This window comes from Salvelinus alpinus, chromosome 6, assembly GCF_045679555.1.
Source record: "Salvelinus alpinus chromosome 6, SLU_Salpinus.1, whole genome shotgun sequence".
NCBI lineage: Eukaryota > Metazoa > Chordata > Actinopteri > Salmoniformes > Salmonidae > Salvelinus > Salvelinus alpinus.
In genome coordinates, this window is record NC_092091.1 from 35,460,151 (window position 1) to 35,480,317 (window position 20,167).

Consider the following 20,167-nt stretch of genomic DNA (forward strand, 5'->3'; position numbering starts at 1 on the left):
TCAATAACATTGTGTTTATACTATGGTATTCTATTGTTGAACATCGCTCTTGATCCTTATTGGGAAATGTGTTGATACGTTTCAATGGAAACTTTTAATTATTTGACCTCAAGCTTGTTCTTTACAGTCTGTTTTCACCATAAAGGCAGTACGACTTGATGAAGCTAATTAATCACAAAATCTAAATGCTATTCTATCACAAGGTTTCATTCCAAAAGGTTTAGCTACTTCAGTTACATAAACATTACTGTAGTAGTCATTCAATCACTAGTAGCGGCCATTTAAACAGTGCTCAGTAGAAGCAGAGATGGCTTTAGTACAAAATCGCAATGCCCATTCCCACTTGGAACAATAATGTAAAGAGTGTAATAACAGACCTTAACACATCTCAAATATGACTTACTATCCCATCTCCTATCTATACTACTTACTAGATATTTAATACTTATTTCTAGTCCTATCTATACTACTTACTTACAGTACTTAGGCTCATTGCTCCTTTGGGAGAATAGGTCACAGTGCAAGTCCTATCTATGCAATACAGTATTAACACTAACGTGTTATGATAGAATCACAAGAGTGGTGTCTTTATTTACCATGCTGACTCAACATAACACACCCAGCCTGACACCCAGCTCCTGTTCTTGTCTATGCATCTGGCCGTGGCAACATTTATGTCTGCCTACCTCAGCAGTAAAATCCCCAGGGCAGGCTTCTTTTCACACTACCATGACTGAAGGAGTGGGCATACTTATCCTGACACAGCACAAGCACATCCTTCAGTCCGCAGGCTACAGAGAGATAGACTTATAGTCAAGCAAAAGTGAATGAAAACAGAGGGGAGCCTTGTCATTCAATAGCCTGATATAAGTCCTGAAAGAGAGAAGGGTAGATGGGTTCAGGCTTATAGGCACAGAGGTACGCACACTACAACTCTTAGGATCGGGAGAGCTAAGGTGTGTCTTGTTCAACCGTTATTAAACATGTATACTCATCTCCTCAAGTATTTACCGCTTAGCCCTTCTTGAAAATGCGTGGATATCATTTTGGATCCTCATTTTAAGAGCCATAAAAGAATGTGATGACAGGCTTCTTTTCTGTCTGGCAACAGTGTGAGGAGGTGCAGAGGCTAAGTAAGGGGTTCGTTGAAACACAGCCATCGAGATAGCTGGGGGAGATAACATTTTCTCTGATTTAGTTTTATTGATGTTGCCGTGCCCTTCAACAACAATGCCTGTGTCCCAAATGGCACCATATTCCCTATATAGTGCACAAAAAAAGTAGTGCACTTTGTTGGGGAATAGGGTGTCATTTGGGACGCAGCGGTGCAGCCCTACAACAACAATCTGATCTCCCAGAGATGTTTACAATCTTCTGCTGCGTTGCTTTGGCCAACAAGCCTTTCTTCGGCTTCCTGTCGGCACCAGGGGGGAAGGAACGGACGCCATTTGCTGGGCCCCTGATTACAATGGGGGCAGAAGAGGGCAGTGGATAGATGTACCAGATAGAGTGTTCTCTACTGTATCTGACAGCACCATGGAAGGAGCAGCTCACGGGGATAAGAGGCCTGGGTGCATGGTGGTGAGAGACAGAAGAGCCATCCATCTTTACACTGATAACCAATGCCTGGGAAGTGTTCAACAGGCACAAAAAAAGAAGAACACGATGTGAAACAGGGAGGTACTACCTGTCCAATAAAAAAAACACTTGTTTACGGTGTTGAAACATTTGCTTTATCGAACATGACCCACCCAGCTCTCTGATGCATCAATAACATCCCTCTGGGTCAAGCATTCAAACTCCTATTAACAGCGACATACAAACACAGTATAAAATCTATGCAGCTGATAACACCTACAGTTGAAGTCGGAAGTTTACATACACTTAGGTTGGAGTCATTAAAACTCGTTTTCAACAAATCCACAATTGTCTTGTTAACAAACTGTAGTTTTGGCAAGTCGGTTAGGACATCTACTTTGTGCATGACACAAGTAATGTTTCCAACATTTGTTTACAGACAGATTATTTCACTTATAATTCACTGTAATCACAATTCCAGTGGGTCAGAAGTTTACATACACTAAGTTAACTGTGCCTTTAGACAGCTTGGAAAATTCCTGAAAATGTGTCATGGCTTCTGATAAGCTAATTTACATAATTTGAGTCAATTGGAGGTGTACCTGTGGATGTATTTCAAGGCCTACCTTCAAACTCAGTGCCTCTTTGCTTGACAGCATGGGAAAATCAAAAGAAAATCAGCCAAGACCTCAGAAAGAAATTGTAGACCTCCACAAGTCTGGTTCATCCTTGGGATCAATTTCCAAACGCCGGAAGGTACCACGTTCATCTGTACAAACAATAGTACGCAAGTATAAACACCATGGGACCACGCAGCCGTCATACCGCTCAGGAAGGAGACGCGCTCTGTCTCCTAGAGATGAACGTACTTTGGTGCGAACAGTGCAAATCAATCCCAGAACAACAGCAAAGGACCTTGTGAAGATGCTGGAGAAAACAGCTACAAAAGTATCTATATCTACAGCAAAACAAGTCCTATATCGACATAACCTGAAAGGCCGCTCAGCAAGGAAGAAGCCATTCCAAAACTGGCATACAAAAGCCAGACTACGGTCCGCAACTGCATATGGGGATAAAGATCGTACTTTTTGGAGAAATGTCCTCTGGTCTGATGAAACAAAAATAGAACTGTTTAGCCATAATGACCATCGTTATGTTTGGAGGAAAAAGGGGGAGGTTTGCAAGCCGAAGAACACCATCCCAACCGTGAAGCACGGGGGTGGCAGCATCATGTTGTGGGGGTGTTTTGCTGCAGGAAAGACTGGTGCACTTCACAATTCTGACATTTCACATTTTTTTAATAAAGTGGTGATCCTAACTGACCTAAGACAGAGAATTTTTACTAGGATTAAATGTCAGGAATTGTGAAAAACTGAGTTTAAATGTATTTGGCTAAGGTGTATGTAAACTTCTGACATCAACTGTAACTACTGTGTATTGTAAAATCTCCCCTACACTGAGCACTGCTTGTTTTCCTAGCTCCAACAGTGCAGTAGTATCTAACAATTCACAACAATACAAACAAATCTAAAAGTAAAATAATGAAATTAAGATATATATAAATATTAGGACGAGCAATGTCGGAGTAGCATTGACTAAAATATAGTAGAATAGAATACAGTATATACAGATGAGAAGTAAAGTACTATGTAAACATCCTCAGTTAAAGCTGCTGTTATTCTTGGAACGAGTACAATTTGAGAAGCGGAGGGTGTCCACTATCTTTTCTATTTCTATTTCTTCCTTCTCGTGTTAATAACATTTTGTGATCTTCTGACTGAATGTGAGCAGAGCAGCTGCTGACCAATGATAAAGTAAACCAGAAATGACGCACCTCTCCCCAGAAAGCTCTTGAGTTAGCCTAACTTAACAGACTTCCAGTCATTATGGCATCAATTAACTTGGTTCTTTAAACCTGAATGCCAACCCACACTGTTGTCTACTTTCTTAGGATGGCATACTGGCCATGGAACGATACGGATCGAGATAAAAAAGACGAGGTGACGTTTATTTTTTTACATGTGCTCACCTGCTGAGGCCACTAAACTCAAAATGACACCAGTGTTTTTGTTGACATCCGTGTTAATGTTACGGTAGAAACAGCATGCTGGGATGCACGTTGGATGTTTAGCTGTCTGACAGAGGTGTGCACTTTGGGTTACAGTTATAACAGTATACACAGGTGAGGATAGCGTGAGACTACAGTATATGTATATGACTCCCTGGACCTGGTGTGGCTGTTCTGGGTTAGCTCAGCCAGGTGGGTGACTGACCTCTGCAGGTGTGTCCTCTGGTCCGTCATATTATATACAGCATATTGTTATACATTGTATTGTATATAGGTGGTTACATTATATACAAGTATCTGACCTCTGTAGTCTTGTGGTCTGGCCTCTGAGGACCGTGGCCCCTCAGGTTGATGATGTGGACCTCTTGAGGTAGTCCTGTTGTGCCGCGGGAGGCACAGCCTGACAGGGCCGTGAAACTCTTTAGCAGGGCCTGCACCGGGTGGCCTACGCCGACTGGCAGCAGCTCACACGGGCTGCGTGACAACGGGCCTGTGGGGCAGAAAATAAAAAGGAGATGAGTGCCAACTCATGCAATTGTTTTTCAAGAATCCAAGATCACCAGCGTGTAGCTAGAGAATCTGCATGAAAAGAAACACGTACACTTTAACATCAACTGAAGTTCTAAAGAAAAAAAGCCAACAAACACAAGAGGCAAGTTTTCCACACTGCAGCTTCGGTCCAACGAACTGGAGAGCACTTTATACGGAGGCTATGGAAACAATTTATAGACTGTTCATAATTAGAGTGTATGAATCAGCTGCTCTTTTATGAATGATGAGGGCAAATAAAGGAATGTCCGCATGCAACCATAATGAGTGGCATAATCATTATCTACATTGGGCGTAGCAAAATAAGACTGCCCGCGCACATTGTCCGGGCACAAAGCTCACTACTTCTCAAAGTAGGCCATTCTCTCCAGTCCACAGCCCACTACACAGCAGACTGGCTTCTCAACAAAGAGCAGCACCATGCTTTCTGACCCTCAACAGGCCACTAACACAGACTGGCCGCGCCTCTGAACAAAGCAGTGTCTAGCTAAGCTTCTACAGGCTGTTACGTGTCAGACCTATAATCAAGATGACCCAAAAGAGCCCCCCAATTATAATCCCCTTTATGTCACTTTAATTTCTTTCTCTTTTCCCTTAAAATTGTCCAAATCGGGCCTTCTCTTAATTCTCTAATCACTACAGGAGGTGGACCAGACTTCACAGTGTAGTGCTCTTGGCTCTGGACAACCCATAATTAGCCGTTATGACTGGGGGGTCAATTATAGAAGTTGCTGTGGAGAGCTGGCACTGGAGGTGTCCCTGTGAGAGTCTGAAGCGAGAAGCCTGTCAGATTGTTCTACAGTGTGTGTGTGTGTGTGTGTGTGTGTGTGTGTGTGTGTGTGTGTGTGTGTGTGTGTGTGTGTGTGTGTGTGCGCGTGCCCTGCAGCACTGAAAAGACTGGTGACCTTGGAATTGGAGGATAACAAGAACGGATGGACTATAGCAGGGATCATGTAATTGACCATAACGAGCACAACTTGTTAACAACACTTCCTCGAAAGTAAAAAAAAAAAAGTATTGTTATGTTGGAGGCAGTGGGATAAATTTCTCTCTATGGATCAGAATCTCGCTTTTGTATTCTTGTTTTCATTTCACTCCACAATGATTAGCCTAATAGGTGGTTCAGGTAACATTGTGAGGTATAATTACTAAAAACTGAAGATAGCCAAAGTCAATTATAATAAATAGGTTACATCTAAATCTCGGACTGCCATAGATAGACTAATTTCCTGAGGGCAGTGGTCCAAAAATAAGGCCATCTGCCCCTTTCCTCTCCCTGTGTCCGTCCATCCATCCATGGCTGTCATGTGGAGAGGAACAGTAGGACTAACGAGCCCTGTCAGGCATGCAGAGCTAAGTCCCAGCGTGGTGAAACCCCAACCCCACCTTGCAAGTAAAACATTTTAGCGGCCCCCCTCATAACAGCAAAGAGAAGATTTTAAAAAATCCTGCATTTCCACACATTTTGGCATGGGGCGGAGAGAAAAATCTGCAGTTTTACAGCTAATTTCCTGTAATATTTATTTTTTATTTAACTAGACAAGTCAGTTAAGAGCAAAGTCTTATTTACAATGACGGCCTACCCCGGCCAAACCCGGAAGACGCTAGGCCAATTGTGCGCCGCCCTATGTGGACTCCCAATCACGGCCGGTTGTGATACCCTCTGGAATCAAACCAGGGTCTGTAGTGACGCCTCCAGCACTGAGATGCAGTGCCTTAGACCGCTGCGCCACTCGGGAGCCCACAGTTTTGCCTCCACCCTGTTTGCAGTTTTTAATATGAGAATTGATGATCAATGGGCCCCACCCCGATCGGTATTTCGACCATAATTACTACAAGTTTAGATAGCTGTCCGCTAGACTAACTTACCAATCTAAATACAAATTGCTGACATGAGCTAATTAAGTGACTGCTGATGCACAACCACATTTCTAAATTGCACCTTGTGTATTCTATTATTCTAACTCCCTGCCCTATATAGTGCACTACTTTTGACTGATTTTACCTACTTAAAACACACACACACACACACACAGACAGCCCTGAGGTTTTGTGCAAGGCGTTGGACAGGCCGTTTCCATTAGAGAAACTGTGTCTCAGGGGACTGGTTGTGGCCAGGCTTTCCTCCTGTAGGTCAGTCCCTACACTTACTCTGCCTGCCAGCCCTACAGACTCGCCTTGCGCCAGCCAGCGCAGGGCCTGCTCACATTTCAAACACTGCACGATAAACACGCTATGGTTGCCGATGGCAATCAGTGGGGAACATTTGTAAATAATTAAAGAGAAGTTAAAGACAGGGGAGATAACTTTAAAACTCCTCTGTCTCTGAAATAAATACTGTACCTCAACAGTGGGTTGCTAGAGGAAGGTTTCTCTCTGAGTGCAGCTATTGTTTTGCAGTACTGTACACACAAACACACACACACACTGCACATGTTCTACGCACAAAGCCTGAGACATGCGTACCTTCCTCTCTGTGTCTGTCCCCCACCCCCCACCTCTCCTTACCCCGTTCTCCTCCCCTAGGAGTACACACCGGTCCCTCTCGCACCAAAGTCATCAACCTTCACCCTTTCAGTCCTCATCTCACAGCACTTAAACTCACTTTTTCCCCCACACCACACAGTGGAATAACAACCACCCCATCAGCCAGACAGAAAATTGTCCTTTTTGGAAGACGGCCAAGAGATTACGATACTTGTTGGGCAATGATGTTGTTTCTTTATTTAACTTCATGGAAAAAAGGGCTATACTGAGACAATACAGTGTACTGGAAGAAAAGAATCCAGAAGACTTGGACAATAATTGAAGGAAACCAAGCATTTGTTTTATAACCCTAAACACAAATGCAGCTGTGGGTAATAAACAAAGACAGTGTTTCCATCCCATAGAATAATGTTTTGGAGATCCAGGGTATCTTGTTAAAAATCATATCAGGACTCAATGGTTTTGGCCAAGATGCAATAAATAGAGCAACAATACGAGCATCGTTTCCCCCAACAATTAAGTGTACAACGAAGACAAAGAGATACAAACTCAGAAAGCAGCTCTGATTATTTGTGTATTACATATTCATCTATGGCCAGCCATATTTACAACATTATTAAACAATTATGTATTTTGGACATTGACAAGTGGGAACTTAGTTTACTATATTTACACACAGGAACTTTAATAGACATGTACTTACACAAAAATCCTCTATTATAGCCATAATATCCTGGTATTATTTATATTTTTCTGTGTAGCTGAAACCAACTGGAGTCTAATCCTGCACATCTGGTATGGTCATCACAGTTTGGAGCCTCCACGGGGGGGGGGGGACTTGTGGCCTTGCCACAGCTTTGTCTCTTCTGTCACCTTGTCTGATCCCTCTCCCCCTGTCTATACCTCATTCTCTCTCCCTTTATCACTGTCTGTACCTCTCTCTCTCTCTCACTGTCTGTACCTCTCTCTCTATCACTGTCTGTACCTCTCTCTCTATCACTGTCTGTACCTCTCTCTCTATCACTGTCTGTACCTCTCTCTCTATCACTGTCTGTACCTCTCTCTATCTCTCCCTCTATCGCTCCTGTCCAGCAGCTGCTAGCCGCTCTGGCTGGCCAGGCCGAACAAACGCCCACAGAGAAGAATGAGAGAAGTGGTTGTTCACTCCACGTGAAAAACAACCCCGAACCAGAGTGCCCACAAGACAATTCACTAAACAGACAGCAGACTCCAAGACCTAAGCCCAGCAGATCCAGTGATATCTGACAGTAAGAAGTGATATTCAATCTGCGATATCTACCGTAACAGCAAAATATTTATCTCAGATTTTGGTTAGGAGAATAAGTTATTAATGCTGGGTGCTGGATTTTTGAGATCTGATCCAGCGGGTCAGATCAGAAGACTGGAGGCGTAGTTTGGTATGGGCGTGGCATACAGACAGTTATTTTTAGTCAGCCATGAGATAAAATGTCATTCCTGTTCATCCGTTCTGCTGCATAGTTATCACATGGTAAGGTTGAGCATTGACATTTTTGTAGCTTCAAATGACGCTTACAAAAGTGTATGAGTTCCCAGAAAGCCTACGGAAATCCCATTGCTGGGATACGAGATGGTATATATTATTATAATATATGAACACATAATCTAAATATTATACAACAATGTGTACAATAAAGAAATTGCAGTATGTAAACTTAAGATGATGAACAGGAATGACATTTACTCTCACGGTGCCAATACGATCTAGCTGAAAGACACACCCCTAATAAGCCACGCCTCCTGAAAATAACCTAAGGATTACATTAAAAAAGACCCTATGTCAACCCAGCATGGGAGTAAAAAATACCCAACTGATGGTTAAATTAACCCATGTTTGGGTACTCCCAACAACCCAATTTGTTTGGTTATTCACACAACCTAACTAGCTGGGTCAAAATAACCCAACATGTGTTCTGTCCACTATTTAACCCAAATTAGGTTGTTTTTAGCCAATAATTATTTAGAGTGTGGTTTCCACAGGACTGTCTCTTCCTGTCTCAGCTTGGGTTCTGACAGGGATGAGACAGACAGAAGACCCTGCAGGAGTGCAGCATGTGGGATAGAGAGCACATCCGTTTGAGTGAAGACAGCATGGTCTGGTCCTGCCAGGTATGGCCTGGACCCACAGACTCAACATCCTACTATCCTCAACACCCAGACCTATCCACAACCAGAAAACACAAAACTGTCCAAAGTTAATACTCAAAACCCACAGAAAACCTTTCTGTGTACCTCAACAGTTTCAGAGCTGATACAACTGACTGATCTAGAACGTTAAACTCCTGTTTCCTTTCAAGGGTTCAGGGTAGCATACCTTCACTAGGAAATCATTCTCTGATATCATAAATGAGTAACTAAAGTAAGTAACAGAAAGATGAGGTTCCAGATACAGAGAGGATGTACTGTCGTTGATGGTAGACATACAAGATAAATGGATGCATAAAAGGTGACATGTTTCTGCTGCTACCTCAACTTCCTGACTGAAAAGTATACGCCTCTCTCTTTCACACCCACACGCACCTGTTTATAGAGGGCAAAGGCCAACAGACAACAACTGTTACAGCTATTGACCTACATATTTACATAGATATTCTACCTTAAGTTAACACATTTAGATGTGAACATTTTTTACATATGGTATAATCATCACATCTTGTGGAAGGTTCCAGTATGAAGGGTGACTGAAATAACTCATTCCTGAAACCATTTGCTAAATGTAAAATGTCACTCGGGTTGTTGTTTTGCATCATGGGGTAACAGTACTGAAAAGGCATTTGTTATATAACTTACATTAGCGTATGAGCCACAGTTTCAATTAAGTCCTGTGAGTCGAGGGAGACGTATAAGCCACCCACACACATGCTTCACGGCCAAAGTAAAAATATGCCAGAGAAAATTAAACAGAGCTGATAACCTCCCTCCTGCTGTGCCTTTGACTCTCTCTCTTTCCCGCTCCAGTAAGTAAGTAAGTAAGTAAGTAAGTAAGTCAGATACTCTCTATATCTGAATATTCTGACTAGGTTATATAGTATGCGTATAGTATATAGTATGCGTATATAGGGTGCCTTTTGGGATAAAGAATGAATGAATATGCCGACTGCGATATATAGTACTACTGGGAAAAGCATCAAGAGGAGATGACGACTGTTTGGGTGACTGAATTTAGGCAGGGTAGAAACCAAAGGAGTTCACATCTTCACACATCAAACCAGGAGTCTAGTAAAAGACACGAGCGAGAAAGTGAGAGTGAGTGAGAGGGAGAGAGCGAGAGCGAGAGAGGTCACGTATGGGGGAGGCTCTGACACTGACAGATAAAAATGCACTCTGACTCAGATGAGCATAACTCCTTGCAACTCCACTCAACCTTAACCTAGAACTGAGGTTGTGGGAGTTGAGAAGCACAAGCAGCCAGTAACAGGACTGGTCTAGTTCTCAATCTCTATCAGTCTCTACTCTACCCCTTACATTTACATTTACATTTAAGTCATTTAGCAGACGCTCTTATCCAGAGCGACTTACAAATTGGTGCATTCACCTTATGATATCCAGTGGAACAACCACTTTACAATAGTGCATCTAACTCTTTTAAGGGGGGGGGGTTAGAAGGTTTACTTTATCCTATCCTAGGTATTCCTTAAAGAGGTGGGGTTTCAGGTGTCTCCGGAAGGTGGTGATTGACTCCGCTGACCTGGCGTCGTGAGGGAGTTTGTTCCACCATTGGGGTGCCAGAGCAGCGAACAGTTTTGACTGGGCTGAGCGGGAACTGTACTTCCTCAGAGGTAGGGAGGCGAGCAGGCCAGAGGTGGATGAACGCAGTGCCCTTGTTTGGGTGTAGGGCCTGATCAGAGCCTGAAGGTACGGAGGTGCCGTTCCCCTCACAGCTCCGTAGGCAAGCACCATGGTCTTGTAGCGGATGCGAGCTTCAACTGGAAGCCAGTGGAGAGAGCGGAGGAGCGGGGTGACGTGAGAGAACTTAGGAAAGTTGAACACCAGACGGGCTGCGGCGTTCTGGATGAGTTGTAGGGGTTTAATGGCACAGGCAGGGAGCCCAGCCAACAGCGAGTTGCAGTAATCCAGACGGGAGATGACAAGTGCCTGGATTAGGACCTGCGCCGCTTCCTGCGTGAGGCAGGGTCGTACTCTGCGAATGTTGTAGAGCATGAACCTACAGGAACGGGTCACCGCCTTGATGTTAGTTGAGAACGACAGGGTGTTGTCCAGGATCACGCCAAGGTTCTTAGCACTCTGGGAGGAGGACACAATGGAGTTGTCAACCGTTATACCCCTTACAATACATATTATATCTACTGAAGTTCGCTTGTCTGGTTATGCCTATTTTGTGAATTACAGTTAAGCATACACCGATTAAAATCAGGTGGTCCCAGTATATCAGTCTCTACTCAGAAGATATATATGTGAACTGAAATGTATTCTGTAGTGTAGGCTTGTTGAGTGCTTTGATTATTACACTAATGTTGAAGACTGGGGAACGTGGATAGTTTGGGATCGCTCACAAAAGGGTTAGTACTAGGAGGAGAGTCAGGATGTGAGCGTATAGAAAACTCAAAAGGATACTTCAGTCTCAGAGACTGTATAAATACTCTATAAGCCAACACGCTTAAGACGTATTTAAAGACACTGGATACGCCCCAAAAGGCACCCTATTCCCTATACAGCGCACTGTTTTGACCAGAGTTTCCATGAAATGCACTCTGTTGCTTCAACATGCTGCTGGTGACATGCCAAGACTTGGGTACAGGATGTGATGTCATACCATGTGCCCGTTAGGAACATATCTGATATTCCCACAAAGCCATTTCCGAAGAGAAACAAACAGAGCCTTCCCCCAGCGCACTATACACAACACACACACGCACAAACACAGCGTGTGCACACATACACACACGCCCGCACACACATTCAGAGACAGACATGTGCACATATGGACACACACACACTCGTATGTGTCTTGTTCCAAGCATCCCTCAGCAGTAGACTATTGTATATACACAAAAGTATGTGGACACCTTTCAAATTAGTGGATTTGGCTATTTCAGCCACAGCCGTTGCTGGCAGGTGTATAAATCTGGCACACAGCCATATAATCTCCATAGACAAATATTTGCAGTAGAGTGGCCTTATTGAAGAGCTCAGTGACTTTCAACGTGGCACTGTCATAGGATGCCACCTTTCCAACAAGTCAGTTCGTCAAAATCCTGCTAGAGCGGAACCGCCGAGTGCTGAAGCGCGTAAAATCGTCTGTCCTCGGTTGCAACACTTATTACCGAGTTCCAAATGCCTGGAAGCAACGTCACAGAATCTGGGTTTGGCGGATGCCAGGAAAACGCTACCTGCACCAATGCAGTGACAACTGTAAAGTTTGGTGGAGGAGGAATAATGGTCTGGGACTTTTTTTTAATGGTTCGGGCCCCTTAGTTCCATGTGAAGGGCAATCTAAACGCTACAGCACACAATGACATTCTAGACAAGTCTGTGCTTCCAACTTTGTGGCAACAGTTTGGGGAAGGCCCTTTCCTGTTTCAGCATGACAATGCCCCCTTTCAGAAAGCGAGGTCCATACAGAAATGGTTTGTCGAGATCGGTGTGGAAGAACTTGACTGGCCTGCACAGAGCCCTGACCTCAACCCCATCGAACACCTTTGGGATGAATTGGAACGCAGACTGTGAGCCAGGCCTAATCGCCGAACATCAGTGCTCGACCTCACTAATGTTCTTGTGGCTGAATGGAAGCAAGTCAACGCAGCAATGTTCCAACTTCTAATGGAAAGCCTTCCCAGAAGAGTGGAGGCTGTTTTGGCAAAGGGGGGACCAACTCCATATTAATGCCATAATTTTGGAATGAGATGTTTGACTAGCAGGTGTCCACATACTTTTGGTCATGTAGTGTATCTTCAGAAGGATATGAAGGTCACTGTAAAGAGATACCTTTACACAGCTTTAATTCTTACACCGTGTGTTTCACAAAATAAACTCAGCAAAAAAAGAAACGTCCCTTGTTCCAGGACCCGGTCTTTCAAAGATAATTTGTAAAAATCAAAATAACTTCACAAATCTTCATTGTAAAGGGTTTAAACACTTTTTCCCGTGCTTGTTCAATGAACCATAAACAATTAATGAACATGCACCTGTGGAACTGTAGTTAAGACACTAACAGCTTCCAGACGGTAGGCAATTAAGGTCACAGTTATGAAAACTTAGGACACAAAAGAGGCCCTTCTACTGACTCTGAAAAACACCAAAAGAAAGATGCCCAGGGTCCGTGCTCATCTGCGTGAAGGTGCCTTAGGCATGCTGCAAGGAGGCATGAGGACTGCAGATGTGGCCAGTGCAATAAATTGCAATGTCCGTACTATGAGACACCTAAGACAGCGCTACAGGGAGACAGGACGGACAGCGACAGGATTTAAAACATTTGTTTAATTATACAAAGACATTGAAAGGCAGGATTAAACCTGTGGTATCTCAGTTCCCATATGGACCAAGGGATTATCTCTATCCTGCAATCTCATTGGTCCTCCTCTCCTAGCAGAAATTCCCAGGGTCCGTGGACCATGCAAACCAGTTTAGGGAAAGCAATATTCTGCCCTGTCATGTTAATCTAAGGAGCTTTAGTTTGGAACTACACAATCGCTAGGGCCACAGCGCTGACAATAACAGTAACTCACTCAGCACTGAGTTAGCCAGGGGCCACAAATACAGGAAGCGAATAAATCTTTTCATAGGGATAGTACTTGCTCAATTCATTCTGTCTGCTAGCTGTGAAATATGGATTCATCATGAACCAATCTGTGCCTGTAAAATTGGAAGCACGGTAGGGAGGAAGTTGGTTGGAGCAGGATAAATGTGGAGACACGGAGGAGTCAGGCGATGTGAGGTGGGGGAGGAGACGGGGGCTGTCAGTCAGGGAAGTCGTTAAACTTTCCCATCAAAGCGTGAAATCTGAGAGCAAGAGTCCCAAAAACCTGTTCACGGTCCAACTTCACACAAACAATCCCTTATTTGACGAATAAATCTGATTTGACAAAATGGCACCAGCTATTGTGAAACAATGGTAATAAACAACAGAATTATAGTTATAATTGAAAGGGCTGCCACTCTGCAAAATAAGATTCATAATAAGCTTGATAGCATGCTTTGTCTGTGGAGATTTGCATAAGGAAAAAACTAAGGGGGAGGAAAATATTAAAATGAATCTTTGTTCCATCTCCAAGTGGGTTACCAGGTGTGTGGATACTAGTCATACGTCCTACATCTGTGTCCATAAAAATTACACTAACAATTGAGCCATTGACGTACGACTGAAATAGTCACTCCAAATGAAGACCCATCTTTCAATCAAGTGATAATAAACAGACCCAGCCTAGGAATGGCTAACTTTTATGATTTTATACACAGGCATAGTTGCAGAAACTGTACATCCTGAGGTGGATTCATACAGAAGTGGGCTAGAATGTGAATATACCTTAACCGTTTAGATCACCCTTGTAAAAAATATATAAATCCAGTCTACTGTGCTGACTTAATAATCCAGTGCTTAGAAACAATGGAAAGAGGAATCCGTGAGTCAATTATTTTCCTGACACAGAATAAGGCAAGTAGATAATCAACACTATACTGACTGTGTAGGGGTGCAAAGGACGTCTGTTACTGTACTAAAACATCTATATGCATTGCAAATCTAATTAGATTAAGTTTAGAGAGCGGAGATAGACATTAGCACTCCACTAAGTCCACAATGCCATCCGAAAGTATTCATACCCCTTGACTTATTCCACATTTTGTTGTGTTACAGCCTGAATTCAAAATTGATTAAATTTTTTTTTTTTTATATCACCCATCTACACACAATACCCGCTAATGACAAAGTGAACACGTTTTTAGAAATGTTTTAAAATCTATTTTAATGTCTTACCGATTTAAGTTAAAACTGTACCTAGGCCACTCAGGAGCATTCAATGTTGTCTTGGTAAGCAACTCCAATGTAGATTTGGCCTTATGTTTTAGGTTATTGTCCTGCTGAAAGGTGAATTTGTCTCCCAGTGTCTGTTGGAAAGCAGACTGAAGCAGGTTTTCCTCTAGGATTTAGACTCTGTGTATAGCTGTATTCTGTTTATTTTTATCCAGAAAACTCCCTAGTCCTTGCCGATGACAAGCATACCCATAACATGATGCAGCCATGCTTGAAAATATGAAGAGTGGTACTCAGTGATGTGTTGTGTACAATTTGCCCGAAACATAACGCTTTGTATTCAGGACAAAAAGTGAATTGCTTGGCAACATTTTTACAAACAGGATGCATGTTTTGGAATATTTTATTCTGTACAGGCTTCGTTTTAACTCTGTCATTTAGGTTAGTATTGTGAAGTAATTGCAATATTGTTGATCCATCCTAAGTTTTCTTATATCACAACCATTAAACTTTGTAACCATTTTAAAAATCACCATTGGCATCATGGTGAAATCTCTGAGCATTTTACTTCCTCTCCGGCAACTGAGTTAGGAAGGACGCCGGTGTCTTTGTAGTGACTGGGTGTATTTATACACCATCCAAAGTGTAATGAATAACTTTACCATGCTCAAAGGGATATTCAGTGTCTGCTTCTTTTTTCTCACACATCTACCAATCAGTGCCATTCTTTACAAGGCATTAAAAAACCTCCCTGGTCTTTGTGTTTGTATCTTTGCTTGGAATTCATTACTCGATTGAGGACCTTACATATAATTGTATGTGTGGGGTACAGAGTCATTCAAAAAATCATGTTAACCACTATTATCGAACACGGAATAAGTCCAAGCAACTTATTATGCGATTTGTTAAGCACATTTTTACTCCTGATGTTATTTAGACTTGCCATAACAAAGGGGTTGAAAACTTATTGACTCCAGACATTTCAGCTTTACATTTTTTATAAAATTTCCAAAATGTTCTACAAACAAAATTACACTTTGACATTATTGGGTATTGTGTATAGATCAGTGACACAGCATCTCAAGGTAATCCATTTTAAATTCACCCTGTCACACAACAAAATGTGGAAAAAGTAAAGGGGTGTGAATACTTTCAGAAGGTATCTCTCTCTCTCTATCCCTGTATGTAAATAGGTTGGTCTTGGTATGTCTCTCTCTAACCCTGCATGAATATAGACATACATCTTTATCCTTTGAAGTGATGGATGACATGGCTAGTTCCCCCAGGAACACAGGAGCCACTGTGTAAAGTGAGACAGATGGGATAGCCAGGTGAACGTGTGTACCAGACTAGAGATTTTTATGTCTGTGATATTATGTCTCTACTGATACTGGGTGCTGACTACATCCTCGCTGGACATAGTGAAGATGATAAAACTGTGAACATGGCTAGAAAACAAGTATGGACTCATAGGTCATAGGGGTAGAGACCAGAGTATTTGAGCGGAGTTGAGCGGTCGGAAGTCACGCTCATTGCTCATGGAGCTCCACGTCCTTTTCAACCGCTCCACTAAGAACCGCTTCCACGCTCACAGGAAGAAAAAAACTGCAGCTCTGAATTCGCTCCATTCAATAAAATCAATTTAACCAACACACATCTATTTTTGTGACTACTTGGACCTACCAATTGGTTTTGAAGTATTGAAACCAAACCATATGATTTAAATGAAAAGTATTTGAATAAAAATGAAAAGGTGAACGTAAGAAGCGCTCATCATTTCGAATAGGCTTTATATGTCAGACTAAACAGCATATGAACACTATAAATTTGTCAAGTGCCAGACAGGAGGAACAATAATGAATTATTTAGGCAATATTATTTCAAGGCTATAGCCTACAAAGAAATAGATTGTGAAGCACTCAGCATTTAAACAACATTCAGTTGTATTAAATCGATATAGTCTATAAATTGCACATATAGACTATGACTTGCTTCGAATTAAATACAAATTAAATAAAAAATGACTTATTAGGATCAGGGTACAGTGCCTTTGAATACATTTTTAGAAACACTAGATTGGCCAGAGTCTGTGGCTTCAGGCTCATGCGATAGCTGGCCTGTTCTCCAGGCACTAACACCCTTTTGGCCACTCTAGCCAGGCTGAGCAGAGATGCAGAGTTATTTTGTTAGATATTTTTTTATATATAGGTAGACCTAAAGATTTTTAGGCAAAATAACTCAATCAAAACGGAAAGCTCCTTGAAAGTGGGAATATGGCAGGCCTATTGGGTCAAAATCAATTATGGCCTATAGTATAGACGATAGAACAAAAATGGAAGAAACCTTTAAGAGATCAGATTTTTAGTTGATAAATACTTTGCTACAGTGACACACTTAGTTAGCTACTCACCTCGTTCCTTTCTTTTAGCATGTGCACGTAGTAAGTACACCATCATGCTTTCGGGATTATGTGTCTTTTCAGATTCCACAATGATTCTTCAGTTGTGAACATTACATCACCACACTCCCTCTCTTGCGCTTGGTCCTCATCTTTGTAAGTCACCTCGATTTTGCACCTGTGTGTTTTATCAGTTTCTTTATGATTTTTTTTTTGCAAACTACATGACAGTAGCTAAAGCAAGGGGATATATCTCCACACAAGTAGCCTATAAGTGCATGCTGGACCATGCATGCCCTGAGCTCGCGAAGGAAGCACTACCGGTGCGCTAATGGAGCGAAATTGGAGCGGTCGAGAAAGCCAACGCGCCAGCCTTTGGGAATCTCGCTCCGCGCTCCAGTCAAATTGGGGACGCTCCACTCTTTGCTCCGCTCCAGCTCCACTCACATACTCTGGTAGAGACTACAGAGAGTTTTCCCAAGTCATGTGATTCTTTAGTGTAGGGTCAAGTATGTGCTCACAAAAATGTGTGTTTCGAAAAAGAAAAAATGTTTCTGGTGGCACCTTTTTATTACTGGATATTCAGGAATGAGGCTGACATGTTATGCCATGACCATGAAATGAAAGCCAATCATTTCGCCAGTGTTAACATCATCACATTTCCAAAATAACATACATCTAAAACGCTCTTGCTTTTTCGTTCCTTGGCCTTTTGCAACAGGCGACAATAATTGTAAATTAATGAATGCCCTGCCACTTCAAGGACCTTTCACCCATCACTCACATGCTTTAAAGAGACCCCCGGCCTTTCATCCAGTCCTGTCAGAGGTCTCAGGAGCACCCTCCTACCCCTGTCCTCTTAGCCTCCCACCCATCTCAGCACACACCCACACCCACCTCTCAGTCAGGGTCACCGGCCCAGTGGGGAACTTGAGTGCCACTTGTCCTGCTTGTTCCTGACACCATTAATTTTCTGAATGGCCCACCCACCCAGCATCTTGGCCCTTTGTATTGTTCAAATTAATCATGCCTTTGGGACAATAGAAAAGGCTGAAAAGGCAGTCTAGTAAACTACCAATGTGAAGTTTCCTCCCACCTCACTTGAAGGAATGAAGAACAGTTGTTGTCCTTCAAGCTCTGAGTCCCATTCAGACCCTGTGAAGGTTCGGCATCTACAGGTTGAGGAAGCTGCAAATGCTGTGGACAGGAATGTATTTTTTAAGGACATACTGACCGTCTGACGCCAGTTGTTTATTCGTGCTTATTGGGCTATATACACTACCATTCAAAAGTTGGGGGTCACTTAGAAATGTCCTTGTTTTTAAAAATAAAAGCAAATTTTTTGTCCATTAAAATAACATAATCTTTCAGAAATACAGTGTAGACATTGTTAATGTTGGAAATGACTATTGTAGCTGGAAATGTCAACAGTGAAGAGGCAACTCCGGGATGCTGGCCTTCTAGGCAGAGTTGCAAAGAAAAAGCTATATCTCAGACTGGCCAATAAAAATAAAAGATTAAGATGGGCAAAAGAACACAGACACACACGGACAGAGGAACTCTGCCTAGAAGGCCAGCATGCCGGAGTAGCCTCTTCACTGTTGACGTTGAGACCGGTGTTTTGCGGGTACTATTTAATGAAGCTGCCAGTTGAGGACTTGTGAGGCGTCTGTTTCTAAAACTAGACACTCTAATGTACTTGTCCTCTTGCTAAGTTGTGCACCGAGGCCCCCCACTCCTCTTTCTATTCTGGTTAGAGCCAGTTTGCGCTGTTCTGTGAAGGGAATAGTACACAGCGTTGTACGAGATCTTCAGTTTCTTGGCAATTTCTCGCATGGAATACCCTTCATTTCTCAGAACAAGAATAGACTGACAAGTATCAGAAGAAAGTTATTTGTTTCTGGACATTTTGAGCCTGTAATCGAACCCAAAAATGCTAATGCTCCAGACACTCAACTAGTCTAAAGAAGGCCAGTTTTATTGCTTCTTTAAATCAGCACAACAGTTTTCAGCTGTGTTAACATAATTGAAAAAAAGGTTTTCTAATGATCAATTAGCCTTTTAAAATTATAAACTTGGCTTAGCTAACACAACATGCCATTGGAACACAGGAGTGATGGTTGCTGATAATAGGCCTCTGTACGCCCATGTAGATATTCCATAAAAAAATAGTCGTGGCCAAAAGTTTTGAGAATTACACAAATATTAATTTCCACAAAGTTTGCTGCTTCAGTGTCTTTAGATATTTTTGTCAGATGTTACTATGGAATACTGAAGTATAATTACAAGCATTTCATAAGTATCAAAGGCTTTAATTGACAATTACATGAAGTTGATGCAAAGAGTCAATATTTGCAGTGTTGACCCTACTTTTTCAAGACTTCTGCAATCCGCCCTGGCATGCTGTCAATTAACTTCTGGGCCACATCCTGACTGATGGCAGCCCATTCTTGCATAATCAATGCTTGGAGTTTGTCAGAATTTGTGGGCTTTGGTTTCTCCACCCGCCTCTTGAGGATTGACCACAAGTTCTCAATGGGATTAAGGTCTGGGGAGTTTCCTGGCCATGGACCCAAAATATAGATGTGTTGTTCCCCGAGCCACTTAGTTATCACTTTTGCCTTATGGCAAGGTGCTCCATTATGCTGGAAAAGGCATTGTTCGTCACCAAACTGTTTCTGGATGGTTGGGAGAAGTTGCTCTCGGAGGATGTGTTGGTACCATTCTTTATTCTATGCTGTGTTCTTAGGCACAATTGTGAGTGAGCCCACTCCCTTGGCTGAGAAGCAACCCCAGACATGAATGGTCTCAGGATGCTTTACTGTTGGCATGACACAGGACTGATGGTAGTGCTCACCTTGTCTTCTCCGGACACGCTTTTTTCTGGATGCCCCAAACAATCGGAAAGGGGATTCAGAGAAAATGACTTTACCCCAGTCCTCAGCAGTCCAATCCCTGTACCTTTTGCAGAATATCAGTCTGTCCCTGATGTTTTTCCTGGAGAGAAGTGGCTTCTTTGCTGCCCTTCTTGACACCAGGCCATCCTCCAAAAGTCTTCGCCTCACTGTGCGTGCAGATGCACTCACACCTGCCTGCTGCCATTACAAAGCAAACTCTG

The 20,167-nt window shown here is 42.6% G+C and overlaps 1 protein-coding gene across 1 annotated transcript in view; it reads right to left on the reverse strand.

The window, feature by feature from the left end:
- Window positions 1-20,167, reverse strand: part of LOC139578624 (transforming growth factor beta receptor type 3-like) — a 142,840-nt gene that overhangs the window by 85,781 nt on the left and 36,892 nt on the right. The window contains exon 3 of the mRNA XM_071406471.1: window positions 3,949-4,136. Coding sequence (XP_071262572.1) covers window positions 3,949-4,136 — 188 coding nt within the window. The remainder of the gene's footprint in view (window positions 1-3,948; window positions 4,137-20,167) is intronic.